We start from the raw sequence: 21,818 nt of genomic DNA, 5'->3' as shown, positions 1-21,818 counted from the left end.
CAGATGTGGACGTAGCTGAGCACGCTTCTCGCATGGAAGCTTTCGATGATAAATACTTCCAAATCAGGGCCGTTGTAGCCGGCATAGAGGACTCAAAGGTACAGCCCTCCAGCCAACCACAGTCTCAGGTGAGCAAACCACGGGTGGCCCTGCCGAAGATATCACTTCCAAGTTTTGATGGTAGTCCACAGCAATGGCCCAACTTTTCGAACTTGTTCAGTACACTTATCACCAATAATAGTGAGCTTTCCCCTGTAGAAAAGTTAGCCTATCTGAGATCTGCCCTCAGTGGAGAGCCTTTAGGGATGATCAGTTCCTTGACTATGTCCAATGCCAACTTTGATGTGGCCTGGAAGCTACTCGCAGGGCGGTATGAAAATAAGCGACTTGTCGTGGCAATACACGTAGATGCACTCTTGCACGCACCAGCTGTTACCTCTGACTCACCTAAAGCACTACGCCAATTGTTGACAAACATCACTGAGAGCATTTCTGCCCTGACGGCACTGGATGTGCCAGTGACTCAGTGGGACTTGATCCTGCTTCCTATCCTATGCAAGCGCTTAGATTCTTGTCTTCAGACACAGTGGGAAATGTCGCTTACTAATGAGTTCCCTACAGTGAGTGATTTCGTAAAGTTTTTGGAAAAGCACTGTCGCGCTCAGGAGGCTGTTGCTCAGTCACGTGGCAAGTCGTCAGGACTGCAGCCGCCCATGAGAAAATCTTCTCCACCATTCGCTGGCTGGAAGCAATCTCGTGGTCAAGCGCTGAATAGTTTAGTCAGCTCCTCACAGACCTGCGGTCTGTGTGGTGGCCCACATGCTCTTGTAAAATGCAGTAAGTTTAATCAAAGTGACCCTAAAGATAGGTATACCATTGTGAAAAGACAGGATCTGTGCTTGAATTGTCTTTCGCCTGCACATCGAGCCAAAGGTTGTCCATCGTCAGCATGTCGTCATTGTGGAGCTCGCCACCATACTTTGTTACATTTTAAGCAGCAACCACCCGAAGGCAGCTGTGCATCTCCAGAAGGCTTCAATGCTTTGTCAACAGAAGCTAATTCTGCGACAGTTGCCGTTACCGCCGCAGCCCCGAGCTGTTCTAAGACTGTCCTGTTGTCAACTGCTCAGGTAAACATCCTCGACCGCACTGGTACACCATTTGTTGTTCGGGCACTGTTTGACACTGCTAGCCAAGCTAGCTTCATTTCAGAGAAGTGTGTTCAGAACCTGCGGTTAACTAAAAGGGGGACGCATTTGCCCATACAGGGCTTATCCAACACCCCTGTCAATGTGGCCAAATCCTATGTTTCAGTTGTTATCACACCAGTTGGCATCTTAGCGTCTCAGTTTGCGCTGGATGTTTTTGTGCTTCCTCGTATAACCAGTAGCGTGCCAGGTACAAAGTTGTCTGATAGGGTTCGTAAATCTGTGGCACACTTGCACCTTGCTGATCCTGCCTTTGACACTCCTGGTCCAGTCGACCTACTTATTGGTGCTGACCTGGTTCCGTATTTAATGAAAGGTGGAAAGATTGATGGGTCTCCAGTGGCTCTAGACTCTGTACTAGGTTGGATCCTGATGGGGAAGGTGGAAATTGAACAGACTTCAACCAACATGACATCCCTTTGTGTTTCGCTGGTGACCTCTCATCCCCCATTACCTGATGTCATGAGAAGGTTTTGGGAGATTGAAGAATTTCCCCTTGTGAAGCATCAGTCTCCCGAGGATGTACACTGTGAAGAGCTGTTTGTGAAGTCTTACACAAGGCATGAGACCGGCCGGTACAGCGTTGCGTTACCGTTTTGTCAACCTGAGCCAGAGTTAGGGTCCTCTAGACCTCAAGCCATTAATCGTTTGCTTCGCCTGGAAAGACGTCTCAAAGGGGACCCTGCCCTCAAGCAGAAGTATTCCGAGTTTATGGAGGATTATCTCGCGATGGGCCACATGGAAAGAGTCGCTGAGACAGAAATGGACTGTGCCCATGCCTTCTATATACCTCACCACGCTGTCGTGAAACCAGACAGCTCCACTACAAAGGTGCGCGTTGTTTTTGATGCATCAGCCAAGAGTTCCACAGGTGTGTCGCTTAATGATACTTTGTTAACAGGGCCAAAATTGCAGCAAGATATTTTTAATCTACTATTGAGCTTTCGTTTACATGTTGTAGTTTTCACGGCAGACGTAAAACAAATGTATCGCCAGATCCATGTCCATCGTCATCATCAGGATTATCAACGTATTGTGTGGCGCTCTAGTGACGCAGCTCCAGTCCAGGACTACAGGCTGAAAACTGTGACCTATGGAGTGTCTTCAGCCCCATTCTTGGCACTCCGCACTCTTAAGCAGCTGGCTGAAGATGAGAGAGAACAATTTCCCACTGCCTCTCGAGTGTTGTTGTCGGATGTTTATGTGGACGATGTTGTTACGGGTGCGCCGTCTGTGGACTCTGCAGTGGCCATGCAGCAAGAGAACATCAAGCTTTTAGCGAAAGGGGGATTTCAACTCCGAAAATTCATGAGCAACCATCCGACACTCCTGAATTGGCTTCCTGCTGAGGATATTGAAACCCTCCAACCGTTAGCCTTGGATCAGGACAGCTGCACTGTAATCAAGGTACTGGGACTACAGTGGAACCCCACCTCCGACACATATTCATACAAGGTCCGAGCCAGCGCCTGCCCTGCGACAAAAAGGACAATTTTATCGAACGTGGCAAGGATTTTCGATCCTCTCGGTTGGTTGACACCTATCAGCATGTTTGCAAAATGTCTCATTCAAGTCCTTTGGGTTCAAAATCTCGACTGGGATGCAAAACCACCACCAAACATATTAGACAGCTGGAACAAGTTCAACAGCCAGCTCCCTCTTCTGTCTGCACTCAACATCTCTCGCCTTGTCAGGGGAAAACAGGGCTGTTCCTATCAACTTCATGGATTTTCAGACAGTTCAGAATTGGGTTATGCAGCAAGTGTCTACCTTCGTGTGGTTGATGTTGATGGGACAATCACGGTACACCTGCTCGCTGGCAAATCTAAAGTAGCCCCTGTCAAGGCCCAGTCTCTACCTCGGTTGGAGTTGTGTGGAGCTCTTCTCTTGTCTCGGTTGCTTCGTCACATGATAAATGTGCATGGAATGGAACTTGAATTCACCTCCATTGTTGCCTGGACTGATTCACAAGTAGCCCTAGCGTGGATCCACTCTTCATCTCATGAGTTAAAAACATTTGTGGCAAATAGGGTTAGTGAGATTCAGGACCTGACCCCTTCAAGTTGGTGGAGGCACGTGCGTTCAGAACACAACCCTGCTGACTGTGGCTCACGTGGATTGTTACCTGCCCAGATACTTGACCACCACCTTTGGTGGACAGGCCCTGCATGGTTGACGTTACCTGCAGATGAATGGCCTGCAAGTGCTTCGTGTAGTGACATTTCCGATTTGGTCCAACAGGAGAAGAAGTCGTTGGCATTGGCAACTATTCTGTATACTGAAGACATTGATTCACTGGTCGAACGTTTCAGCAGTCTAATGAAGTTACTGAGAGTGACTGCCTATATTCTGCGTTTTGTTGCTAATTGTCGTCACTCACAAAGTGCTCGTGAATCAGGGACCCCGTGTCCTCGTGAGTTGGAGACTGCCTTAAATTTCTGGATACTTAGAGTTCAGTCGATGGTGTTCAAAGATGACCTGGCCTCTTTGAGAAAGAATAAGCGAACCTCACCACAGATACGGAAGCTTCATCCTTTCCTCGACTCTGATGGGTTTCTTAGGGTGGGTGGCAGGCTTGACCAGTCGAAGCTCCCGTTTCAACACAAACACCCGGCCTTGCTTCCTAAATCAAACCCCTTGACGAGCAGGATTATACAACACTATCACAACGTCAATCAACATCCCGGGATACAAGCACTTCAAAGTATTCTTAGAGAGAAATTTTGGATTCTCTCAGATAAGCAGGCAATCACCAGCTGTGTTCACCGCTGCTTGAAGTGTTTCAAGGCACAGCCACCCACTTTTACACCCCTCATGGGAAGTCTCCCGGCCATGAGAGTCCAGCAAGTGAAACCATTTTCGAAGGCCGGCGTGGATTACGCTGGCCCCTTTTTCATAAAACTGGCTCGTGTGCGCAAAGTCACTCTGTTGAAGGCCTATCTGTGTATATTTGTATGTTGTACCACTAAGGCGGTTCATGTGGAGTTGGCGTCTGACCTGTCGACTGAGGTGTTCCTTGCTGCATACAAACGTTTCATCGCCCGCAGAGGGAGATCCTCTGACCTCTATAGCGATTGCGGGACGAACTTTGTTGGAGCCCACAACCAGCTGACAGAACTGCAACGCATGTTGTCATCCTCATCGCATCAGCAGACCATAGTGGATTGTTTAGCTCCTTTTGGAGTGAGGTGGCACTTCAACCCTCCAGCCGCTCCTCATTTCGGAGGCTTGTGGGAGGCTGCAGTTAAGGCGTTCAAGTCACATTTAAATCGGGTCATTGGTGAACAGATTCTCAGCTTTGAGGAGCTCTACACGGTCGTGGTCCAAGTGGAGGCCATACTGAATTCTAGGCCACTCTGTCCATTAAGTTCCGATCCCAATGATCTGCGTGCTCTCACCCCAGGACACTTCTTGACCATGGAGCCGCTGGTGTCGCATCCTGAACCCGAATTGGAACAGGTACAACTTAACAGACTGCAGCGTTGGCAACTAGTATCGCGGTTGCATCAAGACTTTTGGCACCGGTGGCACCGCGAATATCTGCACACACTGCAGCAGCGTTCGAAGTGGCAAGATCAAACGATAGCTATCACACCAAACCAATTGGTGTTGATAAAGGAAGATAGAGTACCTCCCCTGCAATGGAAGTTGGGACGCGTCCTGCATCTTCATCCTGGATCTGATGGTGTGCCTAGGGTCGCTACAGTGCGTACCACCTCTGGGAGTCTAAAACGCCCTGTAGTGAAGTTGTGCCCATTGCCTCTTGAGTAGTGTTGAAATGGGTCATTTCAAGGTGGGCAGAATGTTTGGAGTGTGTATAGTGTACATAGGTATTTAAGTATTTTTGCTGACGTTACGTGTGCAACAAATTTGAGACTGAACATTCGAACATTTGAATTCCCGCGTTGCACAAGTAGCAGCGCCACCCCTTCACAGTTGGCCACCATGGTTCCAGATTTGGCAACGCTGCCAAGGTTGGCAGCGCGTCGGACTTCCGTCAGGAAGTCAGTTCATCGTGTGTTTTCGTGATGGTAAGTGTGGCTATCGGGCCCGCTCACCATTGTTTTTCGTCTCGTAACGCAATCCGTTGCAATCGTTGTTTGTACAGTCAATTATTTCGCGTGATGCGAACAATATGGTATAAATAATTTTTAATTTCTGTGTGTTTGAATTGCGAAGTATTTTTCATAAATTCACAATTAACAAAATTTGGCGTTGTTCTTTGTTTCGATGAATTTCTTCCGGAGGACCATAAATATATAAAGAGTCTGATCTAGTGAATACAACTCTGACAACGAAATGATAGTTGAATACAAATCAAACGACCCGACTGCACGCGGCCCGCCATCTCGCCGAGCTGTCTATATGACACGCCAAAAGGGGCACAAGTAACACTTCACACAACAAGGACATCGAACAGGCGTTGTGTTGTGCTGAGAGTGGCAGGGGAAGGCAGCGCACGCGGAGACGCGGCGAGCGTTGTGCCGCAGTGTCGCTGGCGCGCCGAGTGCAGGAGCCGCTGGCCGAGCTGGTGAAGGTGGAGCCGAGGCACCTCGGGGTCGGCATGTACCAGCACGACGTGTCGCCCCGGCAGCTGAGCGCGACCCTGGACGAGGTGGTCATGGAGTGCGTGAGCTTCGTGGGCGTCGACCTCAACACTGCCTCCGACATCCTGCTGAGGTGCGGGCCGTCAGCTTTGTCGGAAACACACCACGTTACTTGACGTTAGCCATTCATCTGTGCAGTACATTAAACATTTTGAAAGTTATTTTTTTCAAATCATAACTTATTGTATTATTACACTCATTTAAAAATGTTTTTGTTGTTTTGTAGGGACCTGAAAAATTTGCGTTACTACTGTGTTTGGTTAATAGCTGTAGATAAGTTCCTGCATATTTTAAAAAAACCTTGTTTATTTATATTGTTTTTTTTGTTTTTTTGTTTTTAAGTGTTGAAACTAAAGAAGAAACAATGTTATGCGAGACAGAAGAAAAACTTGACAACATCGACTGAATAAATGTTTACATTAGTAAATGTATACTAGCCTGTAGCATCACATTTGATTTTGGAAAATAATATGGTTTTTTTCTTTCCTGGTTCTTGTTTATTGGCTGTTGAAAAAATGTAGTGCGTAAAGTATTGTAGACACGATTTTCAGACAAAGTATTACGACGAGCCCTCTAGTACCGTTGGCCGTGGGATCGACTGTGTTCCTCAGGCGAATCGCGGGGCTGAACGCTCTGAAGGCGAGCAAGATAGTGGAGTGGCGCACGCAGAACGGGCCGTTCCGCAACCGTCAGCAGATCAAGAAGGTGAAGGGCATCGGTGAGAAGAGCTTCGAGCAGTGCGCTGGGTTTGTGCGCATCCTTCCCGAGACGTGAGTGTATCGACAGTTTCTTGTCCTTTTTTTTTACGCTGGTGTTGACTTGTTCTTCTAGGGAGTAGAGATATTCTGTAGTTTTAAAAATGTAGGATGTTAACTTTGTTATATTGAAATTATTGTTGAGAAAAAAAAATTAATATTCATAATCGTTATTTATTTTATTATCCGTAATGCATTATAGGTCGAATCATATACAGTAAAACCTAGATTCTATGTACACTCACGGTTCTCCAAAACACTTACAACCGAGATGTACATACAAACCAGTGAGCCCCAAATCACGTCCATTTGTGGCTAACCCCCCCCCCCCCCCCCTCCATCATTTTTCCTTCTGCCGCCGCAGGAAATGAATTGCCGTTGCCGTGTCCATAAGGTCACGTACATGTGCCTTTGGCAAACAAGTAAGGTTTTTTACATGTATGTTTATTATGCTGATGTATTTTCGATCGAAATGATATCCTATTCATGCAGAAACAACACTTGAGCTAATCAAACATAAAAATAAAAAAAGACAACACTATGTCTAGGCCAAATATACAGCTTACGAAGGCAGTGTCGTACGCCCCGTTTTTTACATTTTTAATATTTTATATCAATAAAACAAAAATAATTAACACGTAACATATTTGCTCAAATAAATAAAAATACAGTGGGTTCTTTATAAATGTAGATAAGATTAGCTAGTAGGCCTAAAAACTTAGTGAAAAACGTAACGTTTATAGTCGGTAATGAGCATTTTAAATCACAAAATATGTATATTTTATAAAGTTTGTACCAAAATGTATGTACATACCAAAGGTAAGTAGATTTGAAAAAAATCTTGCTTTCTGTTCTGGTGAAGCAAATATCATTTAACAAGTATGTATCATTTTTGTTGAAAATTGTGCCATCTTTAAACAGAATGCTTAAAAAAATAAACACAGAAATTCCTTTTTTAAAAAATGAAATTTACCTGAAAATAAAACCATAAAATCTTGTGTATCTGTGTGGTTCCTTGGGGCTCCGTTGGTCTGCCCTGAGCTTGTGTCTCCACGGGACTAGAGCCGAGTGACTGGAAGTGAACTGTGGTGTGTTCCAGCTCGGGCTCCGGAGATGAAGCCGACACCAACTCCCTGGACCGCACGTGGATCCATCCAGAGTCGTATGCAGTGGCTTTGAGGTAATCACTGCCATGTGTGTTCATATCTGCTGGTTTGAACTAATTTTTCTTCAATTTTTTAATGTTGGTAACTATGTAGTGAAGGCCGAGTCCCAATTTTCTGGAATCCGAATCTCGGAGTGCCTTCGAATCTGAATCTAGGTCTCAAAGAGTCAAAAATTAAATAATTACGTGTTTGTTTCTGAGCTTGTAAGCTACAATTTGGATTGGTAATTCGTAATGATTTTACAGTATTTTTAATGTCGGTAACCTACACCAACCAACCCATTTTACAATATCACATTATTATATTTATACTTAACAACCATTTGATAAAATGAAAAACTACTCTTACAATGCCATCTTGCAGAAGGATTTCAAAAAAATGCCTGGAAATTAAGAAAAAATCTTTTTCAGATTCCTTCTCCCCCTTCCACTATCAGGAGCAGGGCTTTTCTTCAGAATTATTGATTGTTTTTATAAAATAAAATTGGGGTTTCAGAAACTATCTGAAAAAATATAAGCTCATCTCCATAACATTCTAAATTCAACCAAAAAAATAAAATAACTTAATGTTAAATCATTACATCATGTGGTAGGTACTAGATTAAGCAATACACCAACTCTATCTTTTGGCTTAAATTGGGCAGAACCTATACAGCTATACAATGTGTACATTTCTAGATGATGTAATAACTAGAGTAAATGAAAAATGAGGATGGAGCTAAATGTACGTTAAACACATTGTAACACGTCTTCACATACCATTAAGAATTATTTCTTGGCCTAACCTATAAGGTCTCTAAAATAATAAGTATAAACAAACACTTATACGTATAGGTTAATACCATAGAATTTTTCAATTTTGTTTGGATGTTTTACAGGAAACTACGTATTTCTCCATTTGAAAAGTTGAAATTTTTGTGTCACATTAAGTAATAAAAGTAATATACGTAAACCTGGTAAATGCATTGCAGCTTTTCCTATTAACAGTCTCATCTTTTTTTTTACCCATCAAATAACCAAGATATGAAAATACAAGATGTACAAATACAGCACAAAGAGCAACATATTGAATTTGTGGCGTTCGAGATATCAAAATACATTGGTATTAAAATTTGTTGCCTGTGTTAAAGATCTATGACCCTATGACCTTCCGGGTGAGTTTATCAAAAATGGCGTCAATCAGTTCGCTAAACATCTATGCACTGCGCCAAGTTGAGAAATTTCGGAAAGAACTTTAAAAACCGCAGAATTTTTTTTTTTCCCCACAAATTTCACGCTTCACCATATTTTTAGATCCTTAAATATGGCAACCTATACATTTATATTTGTTTCATTAACAAAATTTCCAGATGAGTACATGTTATGTATTTAATTTACTTAATGTATTAATATCAAAAGAATAATATTGTGAAATACATACAAAAATTACAATAAATAAGCCTTGTTAACTTTTGCCAGTGTTGAATTTTTCAATTTATTATTTTTTCTGTAATGTTAATTTTAAAATAAATTATTGATGATGCTTTGTCTTGTGTAGTTACCTAAGATCATTTATTTTACGTTATTAACAACAACATTTGATGGCTTAAACAGTAATAAATGTAATTTGTGTTGCATGGATGTAATATTTTCTCTGACTATCATGTGCTAACCATTTTGCATTATCCATCATGTGTTCCCTAATAATCTTTTCAACGCTAACAAAAGATGAGCTGACAATCCTTGCAAATCAACCTCATTCGCCAATACTGATGGCGATGACTTGGTGACTCGCCATACTGTACAAGATAGCAAATCTAACTGTTGTGTTTCTTTATTGAGGCTGTATTTGACGTGATAACGTCTTATAAATCAATGAACGCCGGCTGCACGCACGAAAAATTGTCACGTTCCGCCTGAGCAGAGCGTGCAAGAACCGGCCAACCACAGTGCCAGAAAATCTTCTATAATATCAAACAGGTAGAGGCGGGCTTTTTAACTAATTGTTCGTGATTATATTTAAACAAATTATTTAAATTAAAATTGCAAAAAAATGTTAATAATGTTTGAATATTAAAAAGTATGCAATTTTTCATCAATGTTTTCTTATGACGTTATCACGTAAAATTATCATCCGTAAATCGACTTTACAGACAACCCCATTTTTGCACCACTTTACTTGGCCAGTCATGAGGCACCGCCTCCCCTACCGAGCTGTGGCCCGTAGTGACTGGTCCACGCTTGTCGACAGGTTCATCCACCTGTGTGCGGTCGACGTGGGGGACGTGGGCAAGCCTCACTTCATCTTCCGGGTGCAACACACGGTGCAGGACCGAGGTACTCCAGGCGACCAGTTACCGTTTACAGTCGTCGGCGGGCCGCCGAATGTGGCAGGCGCCCGCCGTTTCCTAGGATTGGATGTAGTCACTTCTTCGGAGGTCTGCGCGCAATCTCAATCCTCTCGGGAGTTCTGTGAATTGAGATTGAGTTTTACTGAGCCCTTGAGCTTATCCTGCACACGCTTGCCTCGAAGTCACTGTCTATGCTGGTTTTTAATCAATGTAACTGCATGAGTAAGTATAAAGTGTTTAAACTGCAGAACTCTATTAAAAAGCCATAACGTCACATTTTTATATGTAATTCTAATGATGTTAATGACCTCATTGATCAACTTACAAACTGTATTTCCAAAAAAAATCAATACATGTATTTCACTATCTTTAAAATCCAGTCGAATTATCCTCTTTGGTTCTCAAGTGAATTAATACGTGCTCTAAAACCTAAGAAATATTTTCACAGGCTCTACAGAAGAAACAATAATTTATTTGACTATTCACATTTCTTTCATTTTTGAAGATTAGTGAAATCTCTAATAAAGCACAACAGAATCCATTGGGACTATATTTATGAACAAGAATGTTAAGAGAAACCCAAAAACTAATGAAAGATTGTTATTATGAACTATCTTAAAGTAAATGGTGATATTTCTAATTACCCTCATGTAGTATTGGATGTATTGAAGGGGTAAATTAGGTTTTAAAATGAATAATTATATCTCCGAAGCTAACCAAGCATGAGAATTTTGAATGGGCCCCAGTAATAAACATACGAATACTATGAACCAGAATTTTACAATTTTGGAAAATTCAACCTCCAAGGGGTGAAAAAGGGACAAATTAGGTTTTGAAAAAATTATATCTCAGAATCTAAACAAGCATAATAAAAGATACTAAAACAGAAGTTATAAAAAAAGCATGTAATGAGATACCGAATCTATTCTAAAAATTTTAAAAGCATATGCTTAACCATTTATTGAAATATCATTCGTAAATGGTTTTGTTATGAATTAAATAGGGTGTGCGAATCCTTGATATTCAGTTCGGTTCGAATCCGATTTGAATCCCTGGCAATATTTGTGATATGAATCCGATTCCGAATATTAAGCACAGAATAATTAAATGATTAATTTAAAAATAATGTGTGTTCTCATTTTTCTAACTGTAACTACTGGCAATTATTTATTACACTGAGATTGAAATGTTTATAAGTATGTAAACTTAATAATAAACAATTTAAATTATGAAAACCAAAACATATTCGATTCTCCAACTCAATCGTAATAAACTGCACGCCACAGGGAAATCTCAGTTTTATAAACATTTCAGCAAACGAAACCATTTTTTCTCCAATAAATAGCCAAGACGTTTTTTCTTGTAGGTAAGTAATTGTTTTTAGTTTATAGTTTTGCTATACGATGAAATTCGTATTTATAGTTTAAGGTCTGGAAATCTCAAAATTCTTTTAATGTCACTGTGTTAATTATTTAATTTACATATCTTTCTTTGATACATCATATTATAAATACTTACGTAATAGTAGCCTAATTTTATTTTTCACTGCTAGTAGTTTTGAGCCGTATTAAATTAATTTATAACTTTTGTGAATATTCGTAATACTGTTCGAATCCATGTACGTACAACAATTCCGGGTTCGGGTAATTGTGGACCCGAAAATATCGGGTACTCGCACATCCCTAGAATTAAATCTTTTATGGACCTGACAATAAATTGTGCCTGTTTGTTTGGTTTGGATTAAATCACACACATATTGTAGGATCTGGGCAATACCCTGGAGTTGTGCGAGCCTGTCAAGAAGCAGTAGAGGAAGCCCGCGAGTGTCCCCAGGACTGGCGCGGCTGGCGTCGGAGCTGGGCGTGCCGGAGCTGCTGGTGAAGCTGATCGCGGACGGGCTGCAGCAGCCGCCGGGCTACGACATCCGGGCGGACTGCAAGCCCCTGTTCCGGCGCGGCGTCACCTCCCTCGCCGACCTGCGGGACGGCACCGTGCTGACAGGTCCGTGCCCTGCTACAGTGCTCCAGGGATGCTCCCTTAGCACTTTGGAAACATTATTTTTTTTTCAAAAGAAATTTGTTTAATTTTGTGAGTGGGTTATAAAGAACCATTTACCGTATTTGCTCGCGCAAAGGCCCCGCCCGCGTATACGCCCCCCCCCCCCCCCCTCCTTGTTTTGCAAACATTTTTGAGAAAAAATTTAAAAACTTGTTTTTTCTGGGTTTATCTGAGGGCAGGGCAGCTTGGCTTGCATCAAACAGCAAGCCATGTATTGTGAGCGGCGGGAGGTGATTTGTAAGCGGTAGTGATACAGAGACTGGTATTATAGTTTGTCCGCTCTCAGTAGGACCGTCGTGAGGCATGCCAGATGTAAGCAGTTAGTCCTATCTCAAACGACATAAAGATAAAGAAAGTTGGACTCGCACGCTTGTGTTAATGTGCAGTGTTGACGGAGTAGAAGAGGGGTGGAAGAGGGGAAGTGAAGGAGGAAGGGAAGTGGGTGGAGCAGGTACCTACACTCCTATGTCTGGTCGGCTGGCTAGCTGGCAGGAGGGAGGTTAAGCCACGCCTATTCCTCTCCCCCCCTCCTGCCACGTCGCTGCCTCCCCCACCCTCCCTCATTAGAACAAAGACACACGACTTGCCAGTCGTTCTGCCAGCTGTTTCATTTAATAAAAATTTAATTGGCATATGAATAAGTTGTGGCGGTATTTCATTTTGCTTTTATTTAATTTTAGTTTTTCATATCTGAAATACCTCCAAATTCGTGTGTAGGCCCCCTCCCCATTTTGGAGTCGAAAATTTGGAATAATTTTGGAATTTTCTGAATAAGATACTTTTGTTCCTGCAGTGAGCAATTTTTTTTTTTTAACTTAACAGATCTAGTTCTTAGAAATTTAGACCCATTACTAGGGCCATGCAATTTTCGCGATCGCGAAAAAATGACGAAAAACGCGAAATATTCATTAAATCTGGTTTTCCCACGAAATTTGCCTTTTTTTGACAATTCACGATAAAACACACGAAATACGCAAAAAATATTTATTAACTCCTTTGTTCAACACAACAGAGACAGTGCCAACTTGTACCACCTTACTACGAAAATAATATGCAATACGTTTTATAACTGTAAACACGGCAAGAAATTTCAACAATCCTTAAAAATCTGACGTGAGTAGAGTATTAAACTTGTATTCTCATAAATTCATGCGGTAAGGGATGTGGATTGGAATACAAACGGTATTTTTGTCCCCCGTAGCAACGTAACTATTTATAATATATTTTTTTTCTAACCTCAGATAACTTGTCGTATATATAAAGCTGTCGGAAAAATATTAAATAGAACCATCCGTCGAAACGATCGTGGTAATATATTTTATTAACGAAGTCACGCGCCATCTTCTTTGTTGATATTGCAAATTTTACCAAACAGTCACAGACTCTTTCTATGCATAGATGTGTTTATCCAGATGTAGAAAGTCGCTCACCCGAACAGTTCCGAAGTTTTCCAATCGCAAGTAAAAAAGCACCATAATTAAAGGATTAAAATACTTTTATTTTACGGTCATTATTTTAAATAACGCCAACCTAACCTAAGATAACGTTTAACTTCGGAAGATTTCAGGTTGTGCTTGTGGTTTCTATTTGAACTGTAAGTTATCCATCCAATACAACACAATGTTTTTAAAAGGCAATATCGCCACTATTCCAAAATGGCGCCGTTCTGGAAATGAATGCAACACATTAGGTCCTGAAATTCAAAAAAAAAAAAAAAAAATTCTTGGAAGTAATTCATTGTTGGTTAGTTCAACATGCCAAAAACGTGTAAAGGAATTTAAAAGTGATGGCTTTTTTATTTTTGATGAAGGAAGTAAAATTATGATGTGCAAGTATTGCACAAGTATTGTATATAGTGTGGAGTGGCTACGAAAAGACTTGATTCCTGTAACTGCAGTCTGATACTTCAGGCCAACCATTTCAAGCATACTAGGGACATTTTTGTACATTTTAAATAAATTATCAATATAAATATACATATATATGTATATATTATTAAAATTTATTGCAAAGTATATGCATTAAGTGGCTTGAATATAAATGCATTATATATTATATGCTAAGTTGATTAGTTTTAATATGCTATTCTAAAGTTAATAAAGTGTATATATGCATATTTGTATAGGAAATTCAATGGAAAAATAATTAAAAAAAATATTATTTGCCGGTAATTTTTTTTTGCTGATTTTTAACACCGCTTTTCAGTTTTTTTAACAAATTTTTATACCGCTTTTACCTGTTTATGATGACAAAATACCTCTTTTTTTTTCACCACTTTCAGGTGGCCCTACCCATTACCAGGAAAATTTTTATTCAGATGGTAAAAATTGTACGTATTTACATATCCAGTTCACTTTTTAATTTCTATTTAATATGCAAACATTTATTCCACTTTCCCAAAGAGGGTTTTACTCTGTGTTTGTGTGTATGTACATGCATGCATAATTTAGCAGATAAATTTCTTTTTGTATTGTTCTGTGTTTAGTTTGTTTGAAAATATGGTGTTCGCACGAGCTAGCATCACACTGTGGCTGTCACAGGTCGCGTGCAGAACGTGACGCACTTCGGCTCGTTCGTGGACATCGGGGTGGGCACGGACGGCCTGATCCCCTTGTCGCAGCTGCGGGGGATGAACCCGCCCCTCGGCAGCCACGTCGAGGTGCGGGTGATGTCCGTCAACCTCCCCCAGAAGAGGGTGTCGCTCAGCCTCGTCCGCGTCCTCGCGTGAGCGCGCCTCTGTGTTCTGTTGGCTGCCACACGTGCTTAGGGACACCTGTATTCGTGTCAAGGTACTTTACAAAACACTGTAGATTTTTCTTGTAATTACTGGCTGTGGTCGGTGAAGGCTGTTTTCCGGCACTCGACGGGGCCAATGAGGACGTAGTTACCGTACTGCTGCACGCCCGCAATTCGCCAAACCTCTAAGAAAAAAGCTACAGTTATGTGTGAAATAGCCTGACACGAGATGTATTCGCGAAATACAGGTGTCCTTACACATGCATCTGGGATGCAAAAAGTTACTAAACTCTCCAAAAAGAATTTTGAATGTTAGTAAAAAAAAACCTGGGGAGTATCAAATTTACTGGTGTTAAGAAGCTAATTCTAATGTCAAGTTTACCATTCCATTGACTGTGTTTGTTTCATTCTAAGAATGATGTGAATGACCTATTTTTGTGTAATTGTTTGTTTATAATTTCAGCTGTTACAGAAAATATTTTTTTTTGTTTGTAAGAGGTTTAAGACGATTGCTCTAAGTTTATCAATTTTTTTTTAATGATTATTGAGGTATTTCCTATTTATTATATTTGATGAAACTTTTTTTTTTTGCAACATGACTTTTATGGTAGACTTTAGTGAACTTGCGCGCATATTCAAGATTTACAGTTATCAATATACTCTTATTTTAGTTGTAAACTGAAGGAAAAGTTATTTGCCAGGCAACTAATGTAAAAGTGGGAAATGGACAGGTACACGTACACACAGGTCAACATATTAGGCACATCTTTGTCAGAGTTTTTTCGTGGTAAAGTCAGCATTGCAGCCAGTTTATCGGCTTTGCTGTGCCACAGCTGTAAACCAAGCTAGTGACTTTTTTTTTGCCCCAGTTGGTGAAAACTAGTATTTCTGTTAATTTTTCACTTTCAATTATTTATAGTTATGCATATCCTTTGAAAGGATTGGGTAATTTATTCACAGCAGTTGTGCTAATACAGTATCACTCTCTCTCAGGAGAAAATTTCCCACTAAAAGGAAATTTCCTGGGTATTAAATTTTAAATATTAATACCTACGATATTACCCTTTAAATAATTTATCTCTGATAATAAGTATGAATTTCTATGTACCTGGAGAAAACATCTTAACAGGGATTTATTGAGTCATTACCAATAAATTCTGTAAATTTCAGTTTTCGTGCAATATACCCTTACTATATATTGATAGTGTAATACTCTAATTGTTTATAATTGCAAAAAAGGAACATACTTACAGTAAAACCTCTCTTGTACAGCCCCCGGTTTGTACGTACATCTCGGTCGTACGTACAGATTTTCAGAAACCGTGAAAAATGAGGCAAAAAAAATACGAAAAGTGTAAGAAATACGTTAAAGTTTATTAAAATACAGTTGCAACCTGCAGCGTTTATAACAAATACGGGCTATTACACATTGCGTCACAGTAAAAATTAAAAAAAAAAAAAAAATGGCAAATTGATGGAAATTTACCGTCAGTAGCGCGCCGTACGCGGAGAAAGGTCATTGTACTCGGTCAGCTTTTGTTGACAGCGCGGCGTAGCCGCCAGCTGGCTCTCTCTGTTCTCTGAGCTGCGCATGCGCAGTATAACTCACTCAACGCTCCGCCCAGACTCGTGACGTTCCATCAGCAGCCAGCCAATAGATGCGAGCTTAGCAGAAAAAAATATAAGCTCCACCTCCCGTGTACCAGTTTTGTCCAGTTCTAATACCAGTTTATTGGTATACGCACCAGTTTTCTCGCTGCCGTGACGTGTTCAAGTTTACGTTCACCTTGATACCAATAATTAATTATTAATTACGATCCCCAGAAATAAATGGTTAGTTTAAAAAATATGCGTCAACTGTACAGTACTTCCTAAATTATAAAATACGTATAAAACAGTTACCAAGACTCCGCTCATTTTATCTTGTGAAGTTTGTCTCGTACCAGTATTTTGGCTAAGTTGTGACATAAATACAGTATCAAAACTTACAAGTAGCCACGTAATATACCCGACATTCCCGTTACGTTTATACATTTGTGAGTTTACGTTTTTCCCTCGTTCATTTTAGATTGTCTCCTGCTATTATTACTCAGACTTTTACACGCCTAGGCTTAAATTATTACATGTTTAAAATTAAAGCAACTTTTCATGTTATAAAATATATATATTTTGCCATTTAAAATGTTCATTGCTTGCTATAAATGTTACGTATTTTACGATGTTTTTAGGCCTACTGGCTAATCTTATCTACACTTAAAGTACCCACGGTATTTTTTTATTTGAGCAAATATAATGTTTGTTAGTTATTATTTTATTGATATAAAATATAGTGGCTTAAGACACTGTCTTCAGTGTCGAGTTTTTATTTTTACGTTTGATTAACTCAAGTGTTGTTTTCTGCACGAATAGGATATAATTTCGATTGAAAATTCATCAATATAATATATAGACACAGCAGGTGGCAGCAGGACACGGCAACTGCAATTCATTTCCTGCGGCAGCGGTGGAATAAATTGGGAGGGGGGGGGGGGGAAATAGCCACAAATGGACGTAATTTGGCCTCTATGGTTCGTACGTACGACTCGGTCGTAAGGACAAATTTTGGAGAACCGTGAGTGTACATAAAATCAAGGTTTCACTGTATTTAATATTGGTTTATATTGGATGCTCATTTTTGTTGTGTTGCAGTGTGTAAGGTTGTACATATGCAGAGATGCCAACCTTGTAGTGTGCCTGTCAGTAGTGAGAAACATTTGGCATTATAAGGAGCGAAAAGGGGTGGTGGTGGTGGGGGGGGGGAAATTTTGTTTAGTAAGTACACATTGGTGCTAATTTAACCATTTTCCTGGTAGAAATACCAATATTATTTTAAGAAATATTTTCTGAAATAGGAGACTGGGGAGGGTTGATACCGTATTTGAACAAATAATGTCTGCTAAACACATAAAACAATGAAAACACGGCCTTAAATATAAATCCGTGTAAGATTTCCGATACTGCTGATTCGGTAGCTCGCTAGTTTTCTTCGAACTTGAAGGCTCGCACATATTTTCAGTGATAGAACTTTTACGTTTCGACATTTTCTGTCATTATATCGAAAATAACACGCCAAATGTAGTGTAGCATACACACGGAATTGATTCAAACATAACCGAAACACCGGAAAATAACAAAGTAAAACGAAACTGCATAGATATGTTGAGTCATTACTGGACACTTGAAAATAAAATGTTACGGAACGTGAGTCTAGGGCATTTTGTTTCACAAGTCTGACATAACACATGCATATATCTATGGAACCACGAACGCAACATACCGCATATTGCTGCGACGTGATGTAAACAAACAGAAAGACCATAAAATGCCTTAAATCCGTAGTTTAAACCTACCATCCGTATTGCCGTAGTCAAGTAACGTAGTACTTGGCATCTCTGCATATGCCAATGAAGCTGTTCGTTATGGGTTGAGCTATGTGCGGCAGTTTTAAAGGTAATGTTTTAGTAAAAGGAACATATTTACTTAATATTGGTTTATATTTGATGCTCATTTTTGTTGTGCAGCAGTGTGGAAGGTTGTACATATACCATTAAACCTGTCTGTTGTGGGTAGAGCTATGTGCTGAAGTTTTAAAGGTAATGTTATAGTATTATTAGTGTGTTAAATAAAACATGTTTGTGACAATTAGATACAAGAAGTGTCATTAAAAATACACTAAATTTCTACAACTTGCAGACATAAAATTTAATGTAGCATGTATTTTAGTTATGGCAAACTTTTTTACCTTGTACTGTTGACATTTTCTGAACCAAAATATCATAAATTAATTATTATATACATTTTTGCAGTATTCCAAGTTTAAGGATGTCGATTCTCAATATCTATTTTGAAAAATGTGAAAAATTTGCTTTTAGAATAAAATGTGCGACCATTATGCGAGAAAACATGGTACTTTGAAGATTTTTGAGGCATTGTAACATTATCTCAAATACACTAGAGTCCCGTTATAGCGAGGTGTCACGGTTCCGGTTTTGATCCTCGCTATAACCGAATTGGACAAATTTTGGCCCCCAAAAAAATAAAAATTAACCGAAAATAGCATAAAAATTGTGTTTAAACCTGTATAATTGGAAAATAACAGGTTATATTAACAAAATATTAATTTCTGTGAGCAGATGTGTGAATTCTCTTTAAAACAATACCCCATAAGTACGGATGCGATCACCGATTGCGTCAAAATAACCAGAATACCCTACCACGCCACGTAAGTATAGCATCTCAGCCCGTGGCAGACGCAGCATTGTCCTGCTATCTATTGTCGACGCGGGCTGTCTGCTGGCGGCCATGTTGGTTCGGGATGTTGCTAACAGGTGGTGCTAGTGTAGCGCGACGATTTATTCCTTACAAAAAAGCAGGAGTGCGGCTGCGGCAACGCACGTACGCCCCGTACGCCCCAAACGTAATAGTCGCTGGAAAACTATACTTTTTTCATTTAAAGAAACCTGTCAACTTTTTTAGAAAATAAATTTGGGATTAAACTCAAACCATCACCACCCCTTTCCCAAACAGATACCCCAACAACTGACCGAAACAAAAGTTACAAGAAAACTGCCCTAGCGATTTGGTAATAAATACAGTAGTGCCTACTAGAGGTGTAAAAGTAACGAAAAAATGTGTACCCGTATGTATTCGTTACTATAACAATTAGTACTCGTTACTATCGTTACGTTACTCCTGATACCGCATAACATGCTATGTTATGTTGCAGCAACGAATCCAGTCGTATTGCGTACATATACAGTATGACGTTGCGTAAATAATAATAAATAGAATATAAACAATTAACAATATTTGATAATTAATAGTTTTTCTTAACCAAGAAACAATTAAATCTCATTAGAATGGCTTTTTCATATTATCTCTTAAGATAACAACCAAAAAAAACGTGAAAATACACGATTATAAAAACAAAAACATACATATTTCTAATTTGTAAAAAATACTTTCTTACGTTGTTTCTGTTCCAATCTCAAACTTTGTCTACACACGGCACAGATAACTAACGGAAGTTTGATAAAAGAAAGAAAGGATGGGATTCAATTTTTAAAACCACGCACTTAGGTGGCGACGGCACGGCTGAAGAATGTGACAGGCGTCAACGGCAAGATGTCTAGTGGCGAGCGAGAGGGGTGGAGATAAAGCAGACAAATAGCAAAAGCGCGTTTCAAGCTATCACGCCGTCAATTCCTCAAAAATACCTCGTTATAGCAGTGTTCTCGCTATTACCGTGCTCGCTATAACGAGATTCTACTGTATATCTATTGCTTGCGGATATTTAAATGGATGCTTTATAGCTCAATGCATTATAAAATTTCAGCTTTCCAGAACTAAGCTTACGATCACCCCTCACAATAAGGAATTGCAGCTCCGGAACATCTGCACTATCTACTTGTTCACAACATACACAATAAGTCCCGCTGGGTATTTCACGGTAAGAAACTTTGAAAATGTAGCAATGAGCCAGAGAGTTTTCTCAAGTGTATCCTGTCCACGGATGGCATTGACACACTATTCCTTCTCCAGAGATTCAGTAAGATTTTTCTCTTCACTCTAATGTGGCAGAAATATCTACAGTGGAGGAATACATATTAATTAATACAAAGCGATTACACATGCCATGTGTTGCCATACTTTAATGAATGTAAAGGCTTAACTACATATTATAACCTTCACCATTAAAAACTGTCAAACATTGTGACTCTTCAATAAGCTATCCACAAAATGCAAGAAGAAAATATGAGACATTTAATAACTTTTATAATACAAGAGCACAAAACGATATTGCCCGAGGTGCTGCCCTCCGCTGTGACAGCGTTCACCTCCAGCTGCTGAAGGAACTCCCTCTGGAACACAGTCGAGAGCGTGCGTTCATGAGCTTGCTCCTGCGTCTTCCATGCAGCAACCGAACATAACACTACTTTGGGCGAGCTGGCCTGCCACCAAATTAGGTTCCTAAATCCTCTTTACAGCTTTTAAAAATCCTGAAAAATGTATAGCCTTAATTGACATAATTTATTTTTCATGGTAATTTTAAATATACATTGCATTCCAAAACATAATTTAAAAAAAATCAAATGACGTTAAAAAATTGTTCAGATTTGCCACTAACATTACAAAACTAATAGTTGGTATCAAAATAAAATGAGAAGTAATTTAAAAATTTCTCTTCAGTATAGGCTTTGGTGCTTTTCTTATTTACAAACTATAAATACATCCATACAACTGAAATGATTTACAAGTTTAAAAAAAAAATGTATTTCACATCATTAACTAGCTACTTTTTCATGTTCTGTGCTTTACTACTACTTAAGTCACGTAAGAAGTTTGTTAACAATTGCCGCACCTAAGTCATTGACATGGCAAAAAATGCCTGTGTTTACTGACGCCATGACACTTCTTAGCGTTTAACTCAACAAACAAAAAGCATTTCCCCGAAACTAGGGGTGAACCGATCACCACATTTGCCGATCATGCCGATTTTTTTGACAGATTAGTGCTTTTTTTATTTAAGTTGGTTGTAAAATATGCTCCAAATTACTTAAGTTAAATATTATTTATGTTAAATAATTTTACTTGAAACTACTCATTACTGAATACCCTAAACAAATAGGTTACATATATTTTATGACAAACTTTTCATTTAGTCACTGATTATTAGTTATTTCCATAAACTAATCTGAAAATCTATTAATCCCTTTAATAAAATCTATAACACACTGTTGACCAACTAATCATCATCATCACACCATTCGAAAATGAATATTTGTTTACATTTTTCCGCTTTTTGGCGCGATTTAAAATGCTTTCTGCTTGATATTACGACGCTGTTCCAACTATATGCCAGCGTCCCCGGCTGACGTGGTATGGCCACTCACATAAGGCTGTTCCAAACACCGCCACCG

At 39.7% G+C, this 21,818-nt stretch overlaps 2 protein-coding genes across 3 annotated transcripts in view; one reads left to right on the top strand and one right to left on the bottom strand.

The window, feature by feature from the left end:
- Positions 1–18,584, top strand: part of LOC134531292 (S1 RNA-binding domain-containing protein 1) — a 55,203-nt gene extending 36,619 nt beyond the window's left edge. The window contains exons 11-16 of the mRNA XM_063366989.1: positions 5,699–5,888; positions 6,427–6,585; positions 7,670–7,750; positions 9,966–10,051; positions 11,899–12,066; positions 14,664–18,584. Of these exons, the coding sequence (XP_063223059.1) occupies positions 5,699–5,888; positions 6,427–6,585; positions 7,670–7,750; positions 9,966–10,051; positions 11,899–12,066; positions 14,664–14,851 (872 nt within the window). The 3' untranslated portion in view covers positions 14,852–18,584. The remainder of the gene's footprint in view (positions 1–5,698; positions 5,889–6,426; positions 6,586–7,669; positions 7,751–9,965; positions 10,052–11,898; positions 12,067–14,663) is intronic.
- Positions 18,585–20,522: 1,938 nt separating this feature from the next.
- Positions 20,523–21,818, bottom strand: part of LOC134531277 (nuclear pore complex protein Nup214) — a 47,123-nt gene continuing 45,827 nt past the window's right edge. For both annotated transcript variants that reach the window (XM_063366973.1, XM_063366979.1), the window contains exon 19: positions 20,523–20,759. In XM_063366973.1, coding sequence (XP_063223043.1) covers positions 20,732–20,759 — 28 coding nt within the window. In that variant the 3' untranslated portion in view covers positions 20,523–20,731. The remainder of the gene's footprint in view (positions 20,760–21,818) is intronic.

Source organism: Bacillus rossius, chromosome 1 (assembly GCF_032445375.1).
Source record: "Bacillus rossius redtenbacheri isolate Brsri chromosome 1, Brsri_v3, whole genome shotgun sequence".
NCBI lineage: Eukaryota > Metazoa > Arthropoda > Insecta > Phasmatodea > Bacillidae > Bacillus > Bacillus rossius.
This window is presented reverse-complemented; position numbering and strand designations above follow the sequence as displayed.